A 23953-nucleotide genomic window follows, 5' to 3' on the forward strand; every position below is an offset into this window, starting at 1 on the left:
CTCACCTCCGTTGCCCATACCACGCCCCTCATCTCCATCAAGCACACACACCCCCCCTCACCCTCATCATGGCCCACACCACTCACCCTCATCAAGCCCACACCACGCCCCTCACCTCCACCAAGCTCTCACTACTCACCCTCCTCCGTCGCCCACACCACACCCCTCACCTCCATCAAGCCCAGACCACTCATCCTCACCTCCTTCGCCCACACCATGCCCCTCGTCTCTATCAAGCTCTCACCACTCCCCTCACCTCCGTCAAGGCTGAAGCCACTCCCCTCATCTCTGTCAAAGCCCACACCACTCCCCTCATCTTCATCACAGTCCACAACACTCTTCTTACATCCGCCCACACTACTCCCCTCACCTCTGTCGCCCACATTACTCTCCTCACCTCCAATGCCCACACCACTCCCCTCACCTCTATCAGCCCACACCTCTCCCCTCACCTCCGTCCAAGGCCCCAAAGGATTCTCCCACATCTGACAGAAATTTACCTGTACCTCCACCAATGTCATTTACTGTATCCCCCGTTGCACACCTATGTGGTCTCCTCTACGTCGGGGAGACAGGATGCCTACTTGTGGATCTTTCAGAGAACATCTCTGGGACACCTGCACCAACCAACCCCACCGCCCTGTGACTGAACACTTCAATTCCCCCTCCCACTCTGCCAAGGACATGCAGAGTCCTCCATCACCAAAGCCATATCACCCGACGCCTGCAGGAAGAGCACCTCATCTCCTGCCTTGGGACCCAGCAACCACATGAGATCAATGTGGATTTCACCAGTTTCCTCATTTCCCCTCCACCCATATTATTCCAGTCCCAAGCCTCCAACTCAGCACTGCCCCCATGACCTGTCCATCACCTTTCCCATCTATCCGCTCCACCCTCCTCTCTGACCTATCACCTTCGTCCTCACCTCCATCTACCTATTGCATTCTCAGCTACCTTCGCCCCAGCCCCACCCCCCCTCCCATTTATCTCTCACCCCTTGGCTTACAAGCCTCATTCCTGATGAAGGGCTTATGCCCAAAACATCCTCAGATGTTGACTGACCTGCTGTGCTTTTCCAGCACCATACTCTTTACTCTGATCTCCAACATCTGCAGTCCTCACTTTCTCCCAATATTGCTTTCAGTTCTGGTCACCACAATACGAAAGAAGGATGTGGTGCTTTAGAGAGTGTATATAAAAAGTTTACCAGGATGTTGCCTGGTATGGGGTATTTTAGCTATGAAGAAAGATTGGATAGATTCTGTTTTCACTGGAACGAAGAAAGTTGAAGGGTGACCGAATAAGAGTTTATAAGATTGTGAATGTCACGGATAGAGTGGAAAGTACGAGGCTATTTCCCAGAGTGGACAGGTCATTTACTAGGGTTCAAGGTGCAAGCAAGGATGCTTAAGAGATGTGCGGGCAAGTCTTTCACACAAGGGTGATGAGTGCCTCAAACGCATTGCCAGAGGAGGTGGTGGAAGCAAACACAATAGCAGCTTTCAAGAAACACCTGGATAAATACATAAATGGGAAGGAAATACAGGGATACAGATCCTGTAAGCGAAGACAGTTTTAGTATGGAAGGGCAAAATGTAGCAGGCTTGGAGGGGTGAAAGGCCTGTTCCTGTGATATACGGTTTTTTGTTCAATGTTACAAGAAATGTTTTGATTTCCCTCCACATGTTGGCGTCATTAAACTGCACTTTTCTTTCCTGCTTTTTCTGTCCTCCGCCCATCAAATGGGAGAGAGGAAGGGAAGGATTTTCACGATCACCCTGTGCATAATATATGAACATAGAGGCATTGCAATTGAGATTGTCAAAGCTGCCTTTCTATTCATTATAGTCTTGTCTGTTCGAACACTTCAGTGCCTTTTACCCACCCCATCTCCGTAACTCTGTATGCCATTGGTAATCAGAAAACTATTAAGCTGTCTATTAAACATCAGATTGAGCTTCCACAACCCATTGATTCCCACCCTTCAGAATAAAGACATTTTTCCTTATCACAGACCTATCTGACATCCCTTCTATTTTGAAATTGTGCCTCCTGAATCTAGGCTGTACAAACAGGGGAGATATTTTACCTGCACCTACCCTGCCTATCCCTGTAAGTATGTTCCTGTTACCAACTTTACTACCTTCCAGTTTGAGTTACTTCTCTGTTCACACCCCGATAAGTATGTTTAAACCTACCGAACAGCATTAGCTAAACTTCCAGGTGTGCACATGGAAAAGGAAAAGATAATCAGCAGCCAGAGGACGCGATTCTTGTCCTGAGCTTTCAATTATGAATGCTCTGTGATCCTATGTAGAGTATTTAACCCCAATGTGTTATCCTTCCCCTGCAATTCTTTGAATTTTTCCTGATATCAGAAAAATTTATTCCCTTGAAGGTCTTTCATGCTGGCATGGAAGGAGGTATTTCGAAGCAATAACATTGGTTGCAATGTTTTGCTGCTACAGATGCACAGATTCAGAGGTGCTTTCTCCTGTTGCTACATAAAAACAATCAGATAAATCAGCTCAAACTGAGATATTGGACCAGAAACCTATGTGTGCTTTTACCTAAACTCATCCATTGGGAGAGGGAATTCAGATTTTTCTCCTCTTTCATTCTTCCGGGGATTGTAACTGACTTCAACTTGCTACCTCCTCTCTGGAAGAGTGAGAATTTAGTAATTCTCGATGTGGGGAAAGGAGCATTCATGGATGGTATTGGCAAACTGAATCTTGAAAATAGCTGAGAACTAATTGAACAAGAACACTGTAATAAGCTGAGTGTTTCCATATGTTTAAAATGGTAATCTAGTCTTATTTTGGAACTTCTTTCTACACCATTAATCTCTTACTCTGCCTTCCAGGTGGTGTATTTTACAGCCATTTTTCCATACCTCATCCTGATAATACTTCTGATCAATAACGTGCAACTACCAGGGGCCAAGACTGGAATCCTCTTCTTCCTGACACCTGTATGGAGCAAACTGCTGGAAGGCCAGGTAATGTAGAGAACCGTTTCTGTGTTTCATGTGGGTGCAGAGCATGGTGGGAAGGCATAAGCATTATGGGCAACTATCCAGTTAGTTGCTGTAACTTTGAGGGAAAATAAATGCTTTTTTTTTGTATATTAATGTCTGAAGTAGATGGACACCTATCTCCACCTGTTTGAAGAAGTTTACAATTTAACAGTATTTTCCATAGAGAAATGGGGAGAAGTAATTTCTAATCTGATTTGGATCATGTCTCTGTTGTTAAAATGGCAGCAACAACTCTTTATTGAAAGTCTGAATTTATTAAAAGGGATTTGACTAAAGTGAGTTGATAGTTCTAGAAAATTAGATTATTTAAAGCAAAAGAAAGCAAATTATATCTGTTGTCACCCTGACAGAACAGTGCTGATCACTATTCAAGACAATTTAAAATTTTGAATAATAATACTTGAGGCTTTGTCTTTTTAAGAGGGGGATAAGCCTGTGACAATTATATTTAAATATTTAAAAATGCTATATTGTTCTGTTTAAAATCTATAGACTACTAATAAAGATTTTTGTCACTGGAGCCGAGGAGGTTGAGAGGTGACCTTCAAGAGGTTCATAAAAGGATGAGGGACATAGCTAAGATGAATAGCAAGGGTCTTTTCCCTGGGGTGGGGGTGTTCAAACATAGGGGGCATATTTTGAAGGTGAGAGAAGGAAGTTTTAAAAGGGACATGAGGGGAAACTTTTTTAAAAATACAACGTGGTTACTGTGTGGAATGAACTGCCAGATGCAACATTTCAACATTTAAAAGACATTTGGATAAGTACATGAATAGGTAAGGTTTGGAGGGTTTGGGACCAAATGCAGGCAAATGGACTACTTTGGGGAACATGGTTGACGTGGATGGTTGAACCAAAGATTCTGTTTCCATGTTGTATGACTATGAATGTATGTCATGATGTCATTTTTGAGTCTAGATTAGTTTTGTTCCATTATCTATGTGGATATGTAGTAAACTAATTAACTTAATGAAAAATACAATTACCATTATCAGATTTTCTCAGTTTGAGAATATCATTGTTATGTTTTTGGATCATTATGTCGTAATACTAAATATAGGTTTCTACAAGTTGCCCTTTGCAGTTCACTGTTTCTTTTCAATGATACTACTCACGTCAAGTAAGCATATCCTCAATGCAGCAACAAAATAACAACCAAGAACATTATGGGCACTAAATATTATGATACGTGGTAAGTGTTGTTAGCTGCTAGAGGGCAGCCAATGTTCTGGATAATTAACGAAAAATGGAGTGATGACAGAAGATCAGAGAACCCACACCTTTTGAAAATATGAATAAGTATGAAACCTCTGCTGCCTATCCCTTAAGAAAATTATTTCTTTAGAACCATTCCCGAAAGAAGAAAAATGAGCTTGTATCCATGGCTCATTTGGTTGAGAATCTTTGTGAAACTGATAGGGGTGATACCCAGACGTGAGATTAGGTAATGTTATTTAAATATATGTGCATATTTGCTAAAAGAACCTTTGGATTCATTGTTGCCATTATTGACAGCACTTTTTGAAGGTTTGCCTTGTTTTTCTTGGAGTGAGGGAAAAAGAATTTGAAGGATTAGAAACAACAAATGCTGAAATCCAGAATCCAGTGTAAAAAAAAAAGTTAAATAAACAAGCCAAGGTACAAAGAAATATAATTGATTTCCTATAGAATAGTCCAAAACTCTATGGAAAATGATCTCCGAACAGAGATGTGACCAATAAATGAAATTGCTGGAAATGCTCAGCAAGTCATGCAGCAACTATGGAAAGGGAGAAGGAAGGTTGACATTTAATGATCTGACGAGATGTAATCAGCCTGAATCCCTAACTTTATTTCCGTCTCTCCCCACAGATATATGAAAACATAAGAAGTGGAACATAAGTAGGCCGTTTGGCTTTTTCAAGTCTACCCATTATTTAGAATCAGCATGACGAATCTTGATAATGGTTTCAAGTCCATTTTTCTGCCCGTTTTTCACCTCTTTATTGATCAAAAATCTCATCTTTAAATATATCCAGTGACCCTTAATCCACTGCTCTCTTAAATAAAGAATTCCAAAGATTATCAACTCCCTGAGAGAAAATAAATTGCCCATTGTCTCTGTTTTATATGGGAGTCCACTAGTTTTGAAACTTCTTCCTAATTCTCAATTCCACTGTCATTCAAGGAAAACATCCTTCTAACATTCACAATGTCAGCCCCTTTAGAATCTTGCATGTTTCAAGAAAATTACCTTCTAAACTCCTGTGTGTGTCGGCTCAACTTCATTAAAAAATCTCTTAATTCCAAGGAAGAGCCTAGTGGATCTTCTCTTAAATTCCTCCAATGCAGATACATCCTTTCTAAGTAAGAAAATCAAAACTGTATGTAGTGTACTCAGTGCAGTCTCAGCAATGCTGTGTTTGGTTGTCGTAGAGTATTTCCAACATCCAAAGTAATTTGCTAATGGTTTGTGACGTATGTATAATTTCTGCAGATTACAATTCATGAATCTTTTGAATATCTTAATTTCAAACTTGTGCGTTCTTATCATAGGTATGGGTGAATGCTGCTGCACAGATTTTTAACTCCATTGGAATCGGTTTTGGCACCATGATATCTATGGCCAGTTACAACAAATTCAATAACAATATACTCAAGTAAGAGTTTAATTTCTGCCTTAGTTTTAATGAAGGAAAGCATTGAGAGTGTCAGATCTCATTACACAACAACTTGGAGGCAAAACCAACCTTCAAGTTTCATGTTTATATGGGATTTACACCAGTCCAATCAGAGATGAGCAAGAAATACTGGTCTTGTCAGTGGTGGTATCATCTCATGAAAGAATAGCATAAACAATGATTGCTTTGACCCAGTAGTTAATAAGTACTGGGATTTAAAAGGAACTCTACCCTTTGATCTGAATTTTAACAAATGAGCTAGGTGGTTCTCAGTTTTCAAGTCAGATTTTCTTCATGACAAAAAGGATTGCGCATTCAGTTATGTTTTAAATCAAATTAAAGTTGACCCTTTGTATGAAGAAGTGCTTCCAGAAGTCACCATCTCTACAGCCTAAGTCAAATTTTAAGATTATGTTCCATTGTTTTGGATTTCCACGTTAGAGTAAATGGTTTATCTACTTCAGATCTACCTGTTCGGCAACGTTAGCTGGCCAGCATTCATTGCCTGTCTCTAGTTGCTCTTGAGACGGTGGTGATGAGTTGCCTTCTTGAACCGCTGTGGTCCACATGCTGTAGGTTGACTCACAATGAAGGAACAATGATATATATTCAAATCAGGATGGAGGGGAATTTGCAGTTGGTCGTGTTTCTAAATATCTGCTGGCCTTGTCTTTCTAGCTGAAAGTGAGTGCGGGTTTGTCAAGGTGCTGTCTAAGAGGCCTTGGTGAATTTCTGCAGTACATTTTCACTGCAGCTCCTGAGCGTCGGTGGTGGAGGGAGTGGATGCTTGTGGATGTGGTGTCAATCAAGTGGGCTGCTTTGTCCTAGATGGTGTCAAGCTTCTTGAGTGTTATTAGATCTGTAACCATCCAGGCAAGTGGGGAGTAGTCCATCACACTGCTGACTTGTGCTTTGTAGATGGTGGACAGGCTTTGGGGAGTCAGGAGATGAATTACTCCCTGCAGTATTCCTAGCATCTGAGCTGCTCTTGTAGCAATTGTGTTTTTATGGTGAGTCCAATTAGGTTTCTGGTCAATGGTAACTCCAAGGATGTTGATAGTGGAGGATTCAGTGATAGTAATACCACTGAATGTCAATGGTCAGTGATTAGCTTGTCTTTTATTGGACACAGTCATTGCCTCGCATTTGTGTGGCACGCATGTTATTTGCCATTTGTCAACCCAAGCCTGGATATTGTCCAGCCTTTGCTGCATTTGAATATGGACTGCTTTAGTATTTGAGGAGTCATGAATGGTGCTGCACATTGTGCAATCATTGACAAACTTTCTTACTTCTGACTTTATGATGGAGGCAAGTGCCAGAGGACTGGAGGATGGCTAATTTGGTTCCACTTTTTAAGAGGGCTGTTAGACATGCATCAGAAAATTACAGACCAGTGAGTCTCATGTCAATGGGAGGGAAACTATTGGAGAAAATTCTGAAGGAGAAAATTATTACCTCTTGGAAAGGCATGGAACAATTTGGTATAGTCAGCATGACCTCCCTCTGACAAACAACATTTGAAAATGTGATCAAGTGTATGGATGAGGTACATTCAGTTGGTGTGGTTTATTTGGATTTTAGTAGTGCTTTTGACAAGGTCCTACTGGGAAACTGATTAGGAAGGTTAGGCACATGGAATTGTGGGAAACTTGGTGAGCTGGATCAGAAACTGGCTTGTAATAGGACACAAAGGGTGGTGGTAGAAGGCTGTTTGAGTGGTTGGAGGCCGGTGTACTACAAGGATCAGTACTGGAACAATTATTGTTTGTTACATACACGAATGATATAGATGAAAATATGATGGGAATGCTAAGCAAATTTGCATCGAGATTGGTAGAGCGATTCATAGCAAAGATGGTTGTAGGTAATTTAGATGCATTGATCAGATGGGCAGACCATTGGCAGATGGTACTTAATCATGATAAGTGTGAGTTGATGCGCTTTGGAAGAAGAAAGTAGATGAGGGAGTATTTAAGATCAATTGCAGGACACTGAGTAGCTTAGAGGAATAGAGGGATCTTGAGGTAGTTATTCACAGATCCCTGAGGTCAGCAGAGCACCATAATAGCTGAAAATGTGTTGCTGGAAAAGCACAGCAGGTCAGGCAGCATCCAAGGAGCAGGAGAATCGACGTTTCGGACATAAGCCCTTCTTCAGGAAACTGCTAACACATTTTCAGCTCTGATCTCTAGCATCTGCAGTCCTCACCTAGAGCACCATAATAGGGTATTTAAGGCATATGGAACATTTGTTTTCATCAGTTATGACTTAGAGTATAAGAGCAAGCAGGTAATGTTGGATTTATCCAGGGTTTTGGTCAGGCCACAACTGGAGTACTGTATGCAGTTCAGGTCACCTCACTACAGGATGGATATGATAGCATTAGACAGGGTAGAGAGGAGATTCACCAGAATGTTGTCTGAAATGGAAAATTTGAGCTATAAAGGAGAGACTAGCTATGCTTGGATTGTTTTCTTTAGAGCAGAGAAAACTGAGATGGGACATGATTGAAGTGTATAAAATTATGAGAGATATGGACAGGGTGAATAGAGAGCAATTGTTCCCTTTTTTAAAGGATCAGTCACAAGAGGGCATAGTTTTAGGGTAAGGGGCAGAGATTCAGAAGAGATTTGGAAATAAACTTTCTCACTCAGCAGTTGTTGGGAATCTGGAATGCACTGCCTGGGAAGGTAGTTGAGACCAGAAACCTTACAAACTTTAAAAAAAAGAATTAGATGGCCACTTCAAATGTCGTCACATTCAAGGATATGGGAGAAGTGCAGGACATTAGGATTAACACACTTTTAGTGGCAGTTACAATGCTGCAGACTCGATGGGCTGAAGAGCCTTTTCTGTGCTGTGTGAATCTATGGAAGGTTATTGATGAAGCAGTTGAAAAATTTGGACACTACCCTGAGGAACCCCTTAATCTTCTTTACTCTGAGGAATACAAACCCAGCCTGGGCAATCTGTTCTCAATTTAACCATTTCAGCCCTTGTGGTGTTTGGGTGAATCTATGCTGCAAGCCCTTCAAGGTCAGTGTAAACTTCCTGCGATGCGGCTCCCACAATTCATCCCAGAGATTATTCCTTTCAATAATTTCCTTCTTGGCATTGCTGTTTCATTCCACATTTCCTCCACTTCTCACCTCAACATTGCAACAGTGACACCATTTCAAAATGTACTCAAGACCAAAAACCATAAGAAATAGGAACAGGACTAGGCTGTTCAGTCCCCTCAAGCCTGCTCTGTCATTCAGTAGGATCATGGCTGATCTGACCTTTTTCTTCACTACCACTTTCCTGCCCTTTCCTCATAGCCCTTGATGTTTTTACTGATCAAGAATCTATTTATCATAAACATTAACAAGGATTTTGCCTCACAACTCTCTATGACAAGGTGTTCCGAAGACACTCAAATGTCTTAAGAGAAGAGAATCCTCCACATCCAAGTCTTAAGTTGGTACCCGTTAATTCTATCTATGCCCTCTGGTCCTGGTCTCCCATGAGAGAAAGCGTCCTCTCAGCATTTACTCCTTAAGAATCCAAATGTTTCAAATTTAAGCAGCTTTAACTGTTTTGGGATGTCCTGATGTTCTGAAAGCTGCTTCATAAATCGAAGTTCTTAGGATTTTCGGTGATTAAAATTGTTTGATATGTTTAGCTTTGCTGACTGCAGGGGCCCAGGCTGTGGGCATCTTCTATGATGTATACAGTACCAGTAGCTATGTTGTCAACTTCAAAATCAAGAATTTGGATAAGGAACAAAAAGTTTCTTGCTCCCTTAAAATAACTCAACATCATTTTGAACAATAAATGTTCTGTTTAAAATCAACTTTTAATTTCAAGTGTTCAAATACATTTCTACCTTGGTTTAAGGAGAGGAAGGGTAAAAGGGATCATTTTGATTCAAAATGTATATTTTTCCCCAATAATGGAGTATCAATTTATATTCCATTTTCCTCCCTGAAATTATGTCCTAATTTACTAAAGGCCTAATAATACTTGCCTAATTTGTGTATACTAATCCTGTGACTTGAAATTATGTCAATCATGCAAAAAGGGGTTAGCATACTTATTTTGGAGCTGTATAGCAAATTATTGTTTGAGGGAAGTGTTTCAAATTGTAGTATTTACAAATTGTTTTTTTTCCCCCTGTTTTCAGAGATACACTCATTGTTGCAGTAACAAACTCAGCTACAAGTATTTTTGCAGGATTTGTGGTTTTCTCTGCAATTGGATACATGAGCCATCAGTATAACCTGCCTGTTGAAGACATTGCCACTGATGGTAGGATTCCTTTTCAGCAATCTAGGGCATTTGAGTACTCCCTTTAAGACTCAGTGAAGCTCCCTGGTGAGCATTGAAATTGTATTTATTCCCATTTCTTCTGATCCAATTAGAAATGGTTTAGAGTAAAATATGCTTTATAGAGCAGTGGTTAATTGATGATTTGTGCCATTTCCTGAATAAATAGGAAGAAACCCATTAAACAACAACTTTTTTTTGTTAAAACTGAAGTCCATAAACCATGAAATGTTGAATCACTTGGATGCAGTCCAAGACATTGACATTTTGGTTAGCATTTGTATGTTACTTCAACCTGGGCAATGTAATTGGGTTTTCCTACCGAAACAACTAACTCTGAGGAAAGCCATGGAGTTGCTGTCCTCCTTTTACCCAGTTGACTCCAGAACTTTCCTTTTTCAACCAGCTCACTTAGGGTCTAAAATGAGGAGTACCAGAACAGTTAGTAGTCATATGTTGGCTAATGTCTCTTGTATATTTTTCTAATATCTTCTCATTGTCTCATTCTCTTATTCAGGCCCAGGACTGGTGTACGTTGTTTACCCAGAAGCATTTGTCACCATGCCTCTTGCACCAATGTGGGCTTCATTGTTCTTCTTCATGCTTCTCTGCTTAGGTGTGGATAGCCAGGTGAGGAACCAATATGATCAGACAGCTGATAGAAGGATTCAGAACTATACAACCAGTGCAAGGAAGGCCAAGAATAAAACAACTTTGAGAATTCAATTAGATAATGTCTGAAGTTTGAGTTACAGAAGCAACTCTGGTACATCAGAAAAATAGACCAGACTTTACGATCATTGGCAAAGTAAGAATGTATATGGACATACGAATTAGGAATGAATTCTAATTGTACTAATTCTAAGACTGTGTCCCCGGTTCTTGGCACCCAACCCGTGGAAACAAACTTCCTGCATGTATCTGATCTATTCCTGTTAAGAATATTGACCATGAGATAATTTGCTCTGGCCTCAACTCTAACAAGGAGTGAGGAGGCATAGCAGATAGACAATCAGTCATCTATCAGCCCCAAAACATTAAATGACATTGTTTCTAAATCAATTCCATTGATTTAACAATTTATGAGAGAAACATATTCTCCTTATCCATCTTAAGCAGGACACCCCTTATTATAAAATTGTGCCTCCTTGCTCTAGTCTCTTCCACAAAAGAAAACATCCTTTCTGCACCTGCCATCACCCTTTGTCATCTTACATGTTTCAATCAGATCACCTTTCATTCTTCTAAACCTAATAAATGTAGGCCCAACGTGTCCAACCTTTCCTTCTTTAAATAACTAGCTCATGCTAGAAATCAGCCAGGTGAACCTCTGCACTGCTTCTAATGGAATAATATCCCTTCTTAAATGAGGAAATCAAAATTGTACACAACACTCTAGGTGTGGTCTTGTCAATGCCCTGAATAAAAACTTCCCTGCTCTTACATTCCATCCTCCCTTACATGAAACAGCAGTATTCTGTTTGCCTTTCCAATCATTTACTCTGCCTACATACGAACGTTCTGCAATTCATCCATGAAGACACCCTTTTGACGCCAAGACATTGGAAGACCTTGCAGAAGCCCTGAAACTGTGTTTGAGACTGAACTTGAACAGAAGATGAATTCTAATTTAAATAATTTCTTTTTATCTTTATTGTACCCCAAAATGGTGCCAGATTATGGTGACAAAACACTCTTTACTGTAACAAGATGTTCGCAGGTAAAGGGACGGCTGGAAAATGGGAAGCCTTCAGAAATGACATAACGAGAATCCAGAGAAAGTAAATTCCTGTTAAGGTGAAAGGAAAGGCTAGTAGGTAAAGGGAATGCTGGATGACTAAAGAAATTGAAGGTTTGGTTAAGAAAAAGAAGTAAGCATATGTTAGGTATAGACAGGATAGATCGAGTGAATCCTTAGAGTATAAGGGCAGTAGGAGTATACTTAAGAGGGAAATCAGGAGGGCAAAAAGGGGACATAAGAGAGCTTTGGCAAATAGACTTAAAGAGAATCCAAAGTGTTTTTACATGTACGTTAAGGACAAAAGGGTAACTAGGGAGAGAATACAGCCCCTCAAAGATCAGCAAGGCGGCCTTTGTGTGGAGCCATAGAAAACTGAGGAGATACTAAACGAGTATTTTACATCAGTACTTACGATGGAAAAGGACATGGAAGATATAGAATGTAGGGAAATAGATGGTGACATCTTGATAAATGTCCATATTACAGAGGAGGAAGTGGTGGATGTCTTGAAATGCATATAGATGGATACATCCCCAGGTCCTGATCAGGTGTACCCTAGAACTCTATGGGAAGTTAGAGAAGTGATTGTTGGGCCTCTTGCTGAGATATTTGTATCATTGATAGTCACAGGTGAGGTACCAGAAGACTGGGGGTTGGCTAACGTGGTGCCACTGTTTAAGAAGGGTGGTAAGGACAAGCCAGGGAACTATAGACCAGTGAGCCTGACGTAGGTGGTGGGCAAGTTGTTGGGGAGAATCCTGAGGGACAGGATGTACATGTATTTGGAAAGCAAGGACTGATTAGAGATGGTCAACATGGCTTTGTGTATGGGAAATCATGTCTCACAAACTTGATTGAGTTTTCTGAAGGAGTAACAAAGAGGACTGATGATGGCAGAGTGGTAGATGTGATCTGTATGGACTTCAGTAAGGTGTTTGACAAGGTTCCCCATGGGAGACTGATTAGCAAGGTTAGATCTCATGGAATACAGGGAGAACTAGCCATTTGTATACAGAACTGGCTCAAAGGTAGAAGACAGAGGGTGGTGGTGGAGGGTTGTTTTTCAGACTGGGGGCCTGTGACCAGTGGAGTGCCACAAGGATCGGTGCTGGGTCCTCTACTTTTCATCATTTATTTAAATAATTTAGATGCAAGCATAAGAGGTATAGTTAGTACGTTTGCAGTTGACGTCAAAATTGGAGGTGTAGTGGTTACCTCAGATTACAACAGGATCTTGATCAGATGGGCCAATGTGTTGAGAGATGGAGTTTAATTCAGATAAATGTGAGGTGCTGCCTTTTGGGAAAGCAAATCTTAGCAGGACTTATACACTTAATGGTAAGGTCCTAGGGAGTGTTACTGAACAAGGAGACCTTGGAGTGCAGGTTCATAGCTCCTTGAAAGTGGAGTCACAGGTAGATAGGATAGTGAAGAAGGCGTTTGGTATGCTTTCTTTTATTGGTCAGAGTATTGAGTACAGGAGTTGGAAGGTCATGTTGCAGCTGTACAGGACATTGGTTAGGTCGCTGTTGGAATATTGTATGCAATTCTGGTCTTCCTATCGGAAAGATGTTGTGAAACTTGAAAGGGTTCAGAAAAGACTTACAAAGATTGTTGCCAGTGTTGGAGGATTTGAGCTTTAGGGAGGGAGAGGCTGAACAGGCTGGGGCTGTTTTCCCTGGAGCATCAGAGGCTGAGGGGTGACTTTATAAAGGTTTACGAAATTATGAGGGGCATGGATAGGATAAATAGACAAAGTCTTTTCCCTGGGGTCAGGGAGTCCAGAACTAGAGGGCATAGGTTTAGGGTGAGAGGGGAAAAATATAAAAAGAGACCTAAGGGGCAACTTTTTCACGCAGAGGGTGGTATGTGTGTGGAATGAGCTGCCAGAAGAGGTAGTTGAGGCTGGTACAATTGCAACATTTAAGAGGCATTTGGATGGGTATATGAATAGGAAGGGTTTGGAGGGATATGGGCCGGGTGCTGGCAGGTGGGACTAGATTGGGTTGGGATATATGGACGGATTGGACCGAAGGGTCTGGTCTGTTTCCATGCTGTGCATCTCTATGAATCTATGATATGTGACAATAAAATAAATAAATAAATCATCCATATGACACAAAGACCTCTCTGTACCAGCAGGTTCTACACGATCTCATCATTTAAATCATTTGATGCTTTTCTGTCCTTCCTGCCAAAATGGATAAGTTGACATTTTCCCACGTTATAATTCCCATCTGCCAAATTTTTACCCGCTCATTTAACCTTTCTGTGTACATTTGCAGACTCCCTGTGTCCTTTTCATAATTTACTCTTCTACTGATACTTGGGTCACCAGCAAGAGCTCCAATCCAGGGAAACATATTTCTTTCATCTACCCTATCTATCCCTGTTAAGAACTTTGCACATTTTAATAAGACGACTTCTCATTTTTCAAAACTCTAGAGAATACTGGCACAAGTCTCATCAATCTTTTCTCTCGAGGCATCCAATGTATTAAACTTGTGAACTTCTGCTGCACTCCCTCTAAAGTATATTTGTTAGTAAGGAGATCAAAATTTTACACAGTACACAGAGTGTGGTCTCAGTAAAACATTATATAATTGTAGCAAGATACCTTTATTACATATTTACTCAAATTGTATTGAGATAAAGAGTAATATTCCATTTGCTTTGTTAATTATTAGCATCACCTGTATGTGAGCTTTCAGTAACATATGAACAAAGGTCACTTTTTGAATGTTAACACTTACCAATATCTAACCATACAAAAACCTGCAAGACATGGGCATGTTTCTTTATTAATACTTTACAGGTGTCATCACAAAACAGGAGGACAATGCAGAAATAGTTACAGAGGCATGCGAAACTCAGCATAGGATAAACAAAGTGAGCAAGGAAATATGAAGGGATCTACCATTTTTAAAGTAAATAAATCACCAAGCCCATATAAAAAGTTTCCAAGGCTACTAGGAAACAAGAAAAGAAAAAACAAATGTTCGGAACATGATTTAAATCTTTTCTGGCTACAGGCGTGGTCCATAGGATTATTAACATTATGATTGTTTTTAGAAGCAATAAAGAGAAATACCAAGTAATTACAGGCCACTATGAACCTCAGTCCTTGAGCAAATTATTTGAATTTTTTTTTTCTGAAGGACAATTATAATCATAATTTAGAAAAACGCAGATTTATCAAACTGTCAGCACAGATTTGTTAGATTTAGTTATGTTTGACTCAGTTGAATTAGGTTTTTGAAGAAGCATCAAGGTGGGTTGATGACATTAGCTCATTTGATTTGGTGTGCGTGGATTTTAGCAATGCTTTTTATAAGATTCAATTTGGTAGACTTGTTAAAATACTAAATACCTGTGTCATCCAAGGAAAGTCACAGTTGAATCCAAAATGACAGAAAGCAAAAATAATGGGTTCAGTACAAGGTTTTCTTGACTCTCATGTCAATGATCTAGATTTGGATGTGGGGGCATGTTAATAAGTTAGTGGATCTTAGAAGAATTGGCTATTTGGTTATAAATAAGGAGAAAAGCTTTAGACTGCAAGCCAATATCAATAGACAGGTTAAGTGGGCATATAATTGGGAATTGAATCCAGAAAATGAGTAATGCGTTTATGGAGAAGAAACAAGGCAAGGGAGTAAACAATAAATGCTAGAATACTGAGGAACAGAAGAACTTCAGAGTGCAAGTCCATAGATCCCTAGAAAATACAGGTTAACAAGGTAATAAAGGAGGCATTCTGGATTCTTGAATAGCTGAAGCTAGATGAGGGAACTTGTGCTTTATATTGTATAAAGCGTTAGTTATGGTTCAGCTGGAATACTATTTACATTGTTGGTAATTGCACTACAGGAAGGATATGATTTGCACACTAGCAAAGGACACAGGAAATTTACAATAATTTAACAGGACTGAAGTGTTTTAGCTATAAAAGGAGATTGGTTTTCTTTGAAATGGAGCAGTTGAAGAAGGACTTAAATGAGGCATGTAAGATTACGAGGAGGCTGGATAGAGTAGATAGAAAGGACCTATATCCTTTTGCAGAGGGATCAAGGCTACAAACATAGAACTGGAAAATGGGAGTTGAATGGGTAACTCTTTTTGACTGGCACTGAGACACTGAACTGAACGAGTCAGCACTCTTTAAATTAATTTTGTGATTTTCATTAATTTATATTTTTTTTCCTTCTTGTAGTTTGCTATGGTGGAGGTGATGGTTACCAGTTTGATGGATGCCTGGGGAAAGAAACTGCTTTATTTCTTCAAGCGCAAAGAGATTGTAGTTCTTCTCATCTGTTTTGTTGCTTTCCTGCTTGGAATTCCAAACATCACCCAGGTATCCTCAATTCATTCTGCTGTTTCAAGATTGGCTGTTTTAATTATCTTCATCCAGCAACTGATACTCTAGTAAAATAGCCAGAAACACCTTGATGTTTAAACAATGTAGTTAATTATTACAAATAGAGATCTCAGTAAGTAGATAAGCACTACTATAAACAATGAACAGCTTAGTACCCTTGTATTTTATGGTCTCTCCTACCACGCTACATATTGGTCTACGATAGAATTTCCTTAGTTGTACTCGCTTAACAGTCTTGGAATTGGGTTTGTGAAGATCCTACCTTGTGGCAAATTCTGCTAAACCTCTGGAAGCTGCAGTGCCAACATTCACTAACTTCCCAAAAAGGATCTTGTGGTTAGGTTGATTGCAGCACGGTTATCAGGCTTCACCACTATCTCAGGAGAAAGTGAGGACTGCAGATGCTGGAGGTCAGAGTTGAAGAGTGTGGTGCTGGAAAAACACAGCCAGTCAGGCAGCATCTGAGGAGTAGGAGAATCGATGTTTCAATTGTAAGCCCTTCATCAGGAATTGATGAAGGGCTTATGCTCGAAACATCCATTTTCCTGCTCCTCGGATGCTGCCTGAGCGGCTGTGCTTTTCCAGCACCACACTCTGACTTCACCACTATCTCACAGTACAGATTTAAAGCTAGAAACAGTGAATACCGAAAGTCTGAACAAAACGTGGACAGGTCTACATGAAAAAAATTCCCCTTTTCAGATTTTGATGACAAATTGTTGTGTGTTTGTAGTATTTCCTGCTATTAGTATGTTTTTTTTTAAATGTTTGGAACTTCAATTTTTAAAATATGAGTTGGACTTTCTGTAAAGTTCTGTAATCTTGATGTAATTAAGTAACTTGTTGCATTTTGTTTTAAAAGGGTGGAATCTATGTATTCCAACTGATGGACCATTACACCGCTGTCGTCTCTCTCATGTTCCTGGCTTTCTTTGAAGTTGTGGCCATTTGTTGGTGTTATGGTACAGTTTTCATTTTGCCTTGCCAGCATTTATTTGACTGCTCCTAAGCCTTATACTACCCATATATGACAGTCCTTCCCCTTCCTCTACTTCAGCCAACTCTTAATCCTCTATTCCATCCACTTGCATTTCTTTGCCATATTGTTTTTCTCTTCTGTCTGACATGGTGTAAGCTAATACTAAAGAGTGGAGTTATCAGTGCAAAGACTGCATATAGATTACAAAGGAACCTTTTATTAACTTTGAACCAGTAATGAATACTTTCAAAATATAAAACTGCACTATTGAGTTTCCTACATTTCAGCAGCAATTCTATTTCAAAAGTACTTGATTAGTTTGAAAAGCACTGTGAAATGCCTAGCGATCATGAAAAGTGATATACAATTTCAAGCCAGTTTTTAAAATATGGCTCCTGTTGTTTTCCATAGGTCATTGTACAAATGCAGTCACATGCTGAATTTCAACGGTGATCCTTGATAAATGTACTGAGCATGTAGTGGATGATTGATTTCAAGGGGGGAGAGAGCACTGTCATTTATGGAAAATAAGATCTGTTGTGCATGTTCAGCAGTTTGTAAGTGGAAAAGATAGTTAAGGGATATGGTATTACTCAGTTTTATCCAGAATTTCACTATTGCAACATTTTAATTACATGATTAATCACCCTACAACCAACTCAGTTATTTCAAAAAAACAGTTGTCAGTTAGTTTGCAAATGGCAACATTCAACCCAGTTTGTGGAATATTCTTCATCCCTATCCCTCTTAGTTACATTCTAGGCTTTTCTGACTATTGGCTCATGGATGGAGAGAACGTCGATGATTTGAATCCTCAGCAGTAATCCCACTAACATCTGTGGAGATGTGCAATGTCAGGTTGTTGCACTGCACAGTTGCTACATTCAGATTGCTACACAGTTATGCATTGGCAGCTTGGAGGGAACATTGGTCGTCAGCCATTAAATTGTGATGCATTTATCACCGTTATTATATACACATCCCTCACTCCAAAACCTATTTTTTGCACAATTTTGTGATCTCCTTTAACTCTTCTCCCAAATTCTACTCAACTATTTTTCCTCTTGTGTCATAAAATGTTTCGAGACACTTTCTAAGTTGAAATAGTAATTCAGAGAGTGGGATGCATCTGCTTTTATACCACTTCCCCCTGCATTACCCACAATGTGGTTGACTTTCAAATGTCCTCCCATATAGCCTGGCAAGCCACTCAGTTGTAACAATCACTATGACGTCTCAAAAAGAATTTAAACTGGACACACCAACCTAGACACCAGAAATGACAATGGCAAAAAGAGCCCTATCAACCCTGTAGGGTCCTCCTTACGAACAACAAGGGCTTATGCCAAAATTGGGAGAGCTGTCTCACAGACTAGTCAAGCAACAGCTTCAGCAGTGTTTAGTATATACAAGATGCACTGCAGAAATACACCAAAGATTCTTAGACTGCATCTTACAAATCTACCATCACTTCCATCGAGAAGGACAAGAGCTGACATGCATGGGAACACCTCAAGTTCTCCTCCAAGCCACTGTCAGTAAATGCTGGCCAGTGAATAATGTTACTATATGTCCCATGGGTGGGGAATTTTTTTTTCTTCAGAATTTGTGATTTTACAGAGTTTGAGTGAGAATATTTCATGTATAATTATCCCCTTCATGCAACTTAAAAAGAGGTGTCCTGATCACAAGTCAATATCCTATTCAAAGTCTCACAGCAATTAGAAACTTAATTTGACAGGTCACATGATGACAATATTTTCAGGGATAATCTCTGGGACCTAGCTTCCTTTGACCAATCATTTGACTAATAAGCAGGGAAATGATGAGTAAGTAAGGAACTGACTGATTGATTGAACACTAGTGGTCATAACATTTAGGCTTATGTCAACATTGAGTTGACTACACACATCCACTTTAAAACAGAAACTGTTTTGTTGAACAAGACTGATGGATTCCTATGTTTGATCCTACTACAGGTGTCCGTAGGTTATCTGCCAATTACAAGGAAATGCTGGGAGCTCCTCCAAATCTCTATTTCAAGTTGTGCTGGTGGGTTGCTTCTCCGCTCCTTGTCACAGTGAGTAGTTAACCTTTTCTAATAACCTTTTCTCATCCATAGGATCTCCCACTGAAGTAGAGGGACATTTAAACTATTTCACTTACAGGGGCTGAACAGGCTGGGGCTGTTTTCCCTGGAGCGTCGGAGGTTGAGGGGTGACCTTATAGAGGTTTACAAAATCATGAGGGGCCTTGATAAGATAAATAGACAAAGTCTTTTCCCAGGGTGGGTGAGTCCAGAACTAGAGGGCAAAGGTTTAGGGTGAGAGGGGAAAGATATAAAAGAGATCTAAGGATCAACTTTTTCACAGAGGGTGGTACGTGTATGGAATGAGCTGCCAGAGGAAGTGGTGGAGGCTAGTACAATTGCAACATTTAAAAGGCATTTGGATGGGTATACGAATAGGAAGGGTTTGGAGAGATATAGGCTGGCAGGTGGGACTAGATTTGGGTTGGGATATCTGGTCAGCATGGACGGATTAGACCGAAGGGTCTGTTTCCATCTCTATAACTCTTTGAATCCTCCAACAAATTGTGCTGTGTGAAATTGACTTTTAATGACCATTGAGAAGAAAATTTGATAATTGTCAATTGTTTAGTGAGACAGCACCTGAGAAAGGTGGCTGAGATTCATAATGGTGCTGTGGCATAGTGTATGGCTGTTTGCTGGTTTCAGGCCACTGCAGGATCACAAAATTTTAAATAAGAGTTAGTGAGAGTTTGGCAGCCCAGTCTTGCATTAATTTCTGGAACTCTTGAAGGGCACCTCATTTCCCACCAAATCAATTTTAAATTCAAAATACTTAGGTGAATCTTCTGCCAATTTAAGTCAGGCATTACGTGCATGCTTCACCCAACAAAATGGCAGTCATGGTCCTATGTGTGTCATTGGACTCCAATTTGATTTCTAAAGAGGCCTCTTGCTTGAAAGAATTGTTCCTCCACAAAGTAAAACAGACGGAAACCCAGTCAACCTTGAGTTCATATTGTTTTCAAGTCTGTCACACTATGAAAAATATTTGATACAAATTTTGTATTTTTTTTTGTTAAAGTGTTTTTAAATCAAAAATCTTAGGAATTAAGTCATAACAATCAAGCTTCCTGTTTAGGCCTCAGAATAGCCTCTCAGGAAAGAAAGTTATTATTGGGTATTGGAATCTCCAATGAGGCAGTGCCACAAAACCCCAAAATATTACAGACTCAAAAATCTGAAACAAGAAAAAATAGAATCAATCATGAGCAGGTCAAATGTAGCAGCTAAGGAGAGAAAAATGACTTATTAACATTTTAGAACATCCTTCCATCAAAACCCTGAGTGCCTGTTTGTGATAAGCTAATCATGCTACAGAGCAGAAAAACAGTGTGGAATACATTTTGAACTGAACAGGTGGGACAGTCACATTGAGAGCCCAAGACTGAAGCAGGTCACATAGGGGGTAGAGGAAATGAAATGTCAGATAAGATTGCCAAAACAGAAAATGCTGATTTTTGTATGTGAATAGGTTTTATTTCTTTTGAAGTTTGTGGATAAGTTCATGGCCTGGTGTGGGGCTGGATCCCATGGATCTGGAATGTCCCAGTTTAGATCACTATCTGAGCTCATTTGACAAGTGAAGTGATGGTGACAATGTCTTAACAGGCCTGTGTTCTGCAGAGAGGAACACAGTTAGGAAATTATCAGATGACTTGGAAGGAGGGGTGGGGTGCGAAAGAATAATCTACAGTGAAGAATGATCACGTGGACAAGGTAGCAGAGGGTGACCAGTACCTATAGCCTCTAACCATCTTACTGCTTTCAATAATAATGTGACAACACTTTTCATCTGACCTATTAATCCTGAAATTAGATTGGGTTGTCCACATACTTCTAATTTTTTTAATGACAGTTTGGAGAGAGGTAGCCACTAATGTCCTGGGTGTTGATTTCCTGCAGGTTATCCTTGTGTCCAGCATAATCCGCTACAGCCCTGCCCGATATGGTAAAATGTACACTTATCCTCCATGGGCAGAGGGCATCGGCTGGATTGTCTCCCTCTGTTCAATCATCTGGATCCCACTTGGAGCTGTACACACATTGTATACTAGCAAAGGCTCATTTGTTCAGGTGAGCACAATGGAGGGAGCAAGGAAGGGGAGATTGGAGGAGTGACTTCATTGTGCTGCATATGTAACTATTGCTTTAAAGCATTGTACTTGTTACCGTATTGCATAGTTGTTTTTTTAAATTAGAATTCGTATAGTGTGGAAACAGGCCGTTTGGCTCAAGAAGTCCCCATCAACCCTCCAAAGAGTAACCCACACAGACCATTTTCCCCTACCCTATATTTACCCCTGGCTAATGCACCTAACCTACACATTCCTGAACACTATGGGCAATTTAGAATGGTAATTCACCTAACCTGCATATCTTTTGGATTGTGGGAGGAAAGCAGAGCACCTGGGAGGAGACCCACACAGACATGGGGAGAATGTGCAAACTCCACACAGAAAGTTGCCCGAGACTGGAATTGAACCTGGGTCCCTGGCACCATGAGGCAGCAGTGCTAACCACTGAGCCACTGTGCCGCCCTGAGCTGTACTGAACCAGTGGTGTTGCAATAGTAAACAATATTAAAATATTAAGTAATCCACCTTCCCCTACAAATAACAGCATAATCAAACTAAATTTATGTCAATGCATTGTCTTTCCTTAGTAGCCCCCTTGAAGACACAATGATTCATGTATGTTCACACAAGCAATTGCATTCAGTGAAAATAGCTATTCCATGTAGAAGCATATGATTGTCAGCAGACTACTTGTCTGTAAGGACACAATATTATCTTCTGTTCAATTTATGTATATTCATCATAAGTCTTTGTGTCTCCTTGGATAATGAACAGAAGCGGAAATTTACATAACTTTTTAAAATGGCTTTACAACCATTTTTTCTCCTACTTGTATGCAGAAGCTTATCTTCATGTCTGTGTTCCGATGAAGAGTCACTGCACTGGAAATGTTAGCTCTGCTTTCTTCCCACAGATACTGCCAAACCTGGCAAGTTTTGCCAGCAATTTCCATTTTTGTTCCATACTTATGTGGTGAGGATTCCATACATGATATTGTTTGCCAGCAAAGGAATGCATGGCCCCTCCCTGTAGGTCTACTCGTCACGCAACCCAAATCCAGAATTTATATTCAGTTTGACGAGTGCCAAGATTGCACCAAGTGTGCACTGGATATTGCTGGAGTTCAAACAGCTAAAATTTCTGCTACTGTTAACAGAAGGACCTTACTATTAAGAGTGGACATTTGTGGAGGCAAAGAATGCAACTACTGAGGTCTTTAGGAAAGAAGAAAGTGTGCTTGAAATTAAATTACGAAGTAACTTAATTAACATAATATAGAGTTGTAAGCAATGTAATCAGGAATTTGTGGCAACTCATGATATTCAATTCCAGGTAAGGAGCACTGGCTAATCTTTCACAGGCTACTGGTATTTGTGAAATAATGTCCACATTCAGTTCCTAAAGGAATGAAAGACAAAATTGAAGTATTGGAAAGTATGCCTAAATTTATTGTGGAAGATCAAGCTGATACATGAGACAATTGGTGAAAAGCCAGGCAGAATGATATAAAAGACTAAAGGTTATCTTGGGCATAATTTGTGGAGAGTCCTCCTTTGGAGGTTGCAGCAAGACATTGGGCTACACTGTGAAAAATCTGGGTCATAAAGTTTATGAACTTTCAATAGATCATGTTAAGAGTAAATAAAACAAGTTTTCTTCCCTTGTCTTTCAGCGCCTTCATTCTTCAATATCTCCAGTTGCTGATGTAATTCCAACAGAAAACCAGGACCAAATAGTCAAATTGAAGTCTGATATATACAGACCTTCATGTTCTATTACCCATATTGACAGCAATGACCTCACAGAAGATACTGGTCTATAATTTATTTTAAACTTATAGAAGATGTGTTGGGGAAAATTAGTTTCACTGAAATATTCCTTGCTTACACTGGCATGACTTTAAGACAAAAAAAAGAGTATACATTTTGGTGCTACGGTCACAGATTTAATTATCATGGAATTTCTGGATGTAGGTTTGCTCGCTGAGCTGGAAGGTTTGTTTTCAGACGTTTTGTCACCATACTAGATAACATCCTCAGTGAACTGGTGGTATAGTCCACTTTCTATTAATGTGTTTGGGTTTCTTTTGAGTTGTGATGTCACTTCCTGATCTTTTTCTCAGAGGGTCGTAAATGGGATCCAAGTTAATGTATTTGTTGATAGAGTTCCTATTGGAATGCCATGCTTCTAGGAATTCTCATGCATGTTTCTGTTTGGCTTGTCCTAAGATGTATGTATTGTCCTGGGCTATACCACCAGTGCTTCATCCGGAGGCTCACCGAAGATGTTACCTAGTATGGTGATAAAACGTCTGAAAATGAACCTTGCAGCTCAGCGAGCAAACCTACATCCAGCACCTCAACCTGAGCTACAAATGTTCTCAAAACTCGCTTGTCTTGGAATTGTGTGGATGTCTATAATTATATTCTGTTTCTGTATTAAAAGATTCCCAGGGATGTTATTGGCAGTGAGCTTGGCAGTTCATCATTGCTGGAGGGTACATTACAAAGATGGCATATTAACTGTGAAGTTTATGTCCTAGATAAAAATTATTCAGTTTTAACATGTCCATTTGCTCCTTGAAAATTACTATGTCCCTCAAAGCTGCAGAGATCTACCTTTATTGACTACCACCATGCCAATTTGATTTCTGTATGACAATTGTTTAAACTAA

General features: G+C 39.9%; 1 protein-coding gene across 5 annotated transcripts in view; it reads left to right on the top strand.

Moving 5' to 3' along the window:
* Positions 1 to 23427, top strand: part of LOC122562580 (sodium- and chloride-dependent GABA transporter 1-like) — a 109875-nt gene extending 86448 nt beyond the window's left edge. For all 5 annotated transcript variants that reach the window (XM_043715539.1, XM_043715538.1, XM_043715542.1 and 2 more), the window contains 9 exons: positions 2870 to 3004; positions 5579 to 5682; positions 9872 to 9996; positions 10532 to 10644; positions 15969 to 16109; positions 16996 to 17095; positions 19092 to 19192; positions 21107 to 21277; positions 22952 to 23427. In XM_043715539.1, coding sequence (XP_043571474.1) covers positions 2870 to 3004; positions 5579 to 5682; positions 9872 to 9996; positions 10532 to 10644; positions 15969 to 16109; positions 16996 to 17095; positions 19092 to 19192; positions 21107 to 21277; positions 22952 to 23101 — 1140 coding nt within the window. In that variant the 3' untranslated portion in view covers positions 23102 to 23427. The remainder of the gene's footprint in view (positions 1 to 2869; positions 3005 to 5578; positions 5683 to 9871; positions 9997 to 10531; positions 10645 to 15968; positions 16110 to 16995; positions 17096 to 19091; positions 19193 to 21106; positions 21278 to 22951) is intronic.
* Positions 23428 to 23953: the final 526 nt, after the last annotated feature.

Source organism: Chiloscyllium plagiosum, chromosome 25 (assembly GCF_004010195.1).
Source record: "Chiloscyllium plagiosum isolate BGI_BamShark_2017 chromosome 25, ASM401019v2, whole genome shotgun sequence".
Taxonomy (NCBI): domain Eukaryota; kingdom Metazoa; phylum Chordata; class Chondrichthyes; order Orectolobiformes; family Hemiscylliidae; genus Chiloscyllium; species Chiloscyllium plagiosum.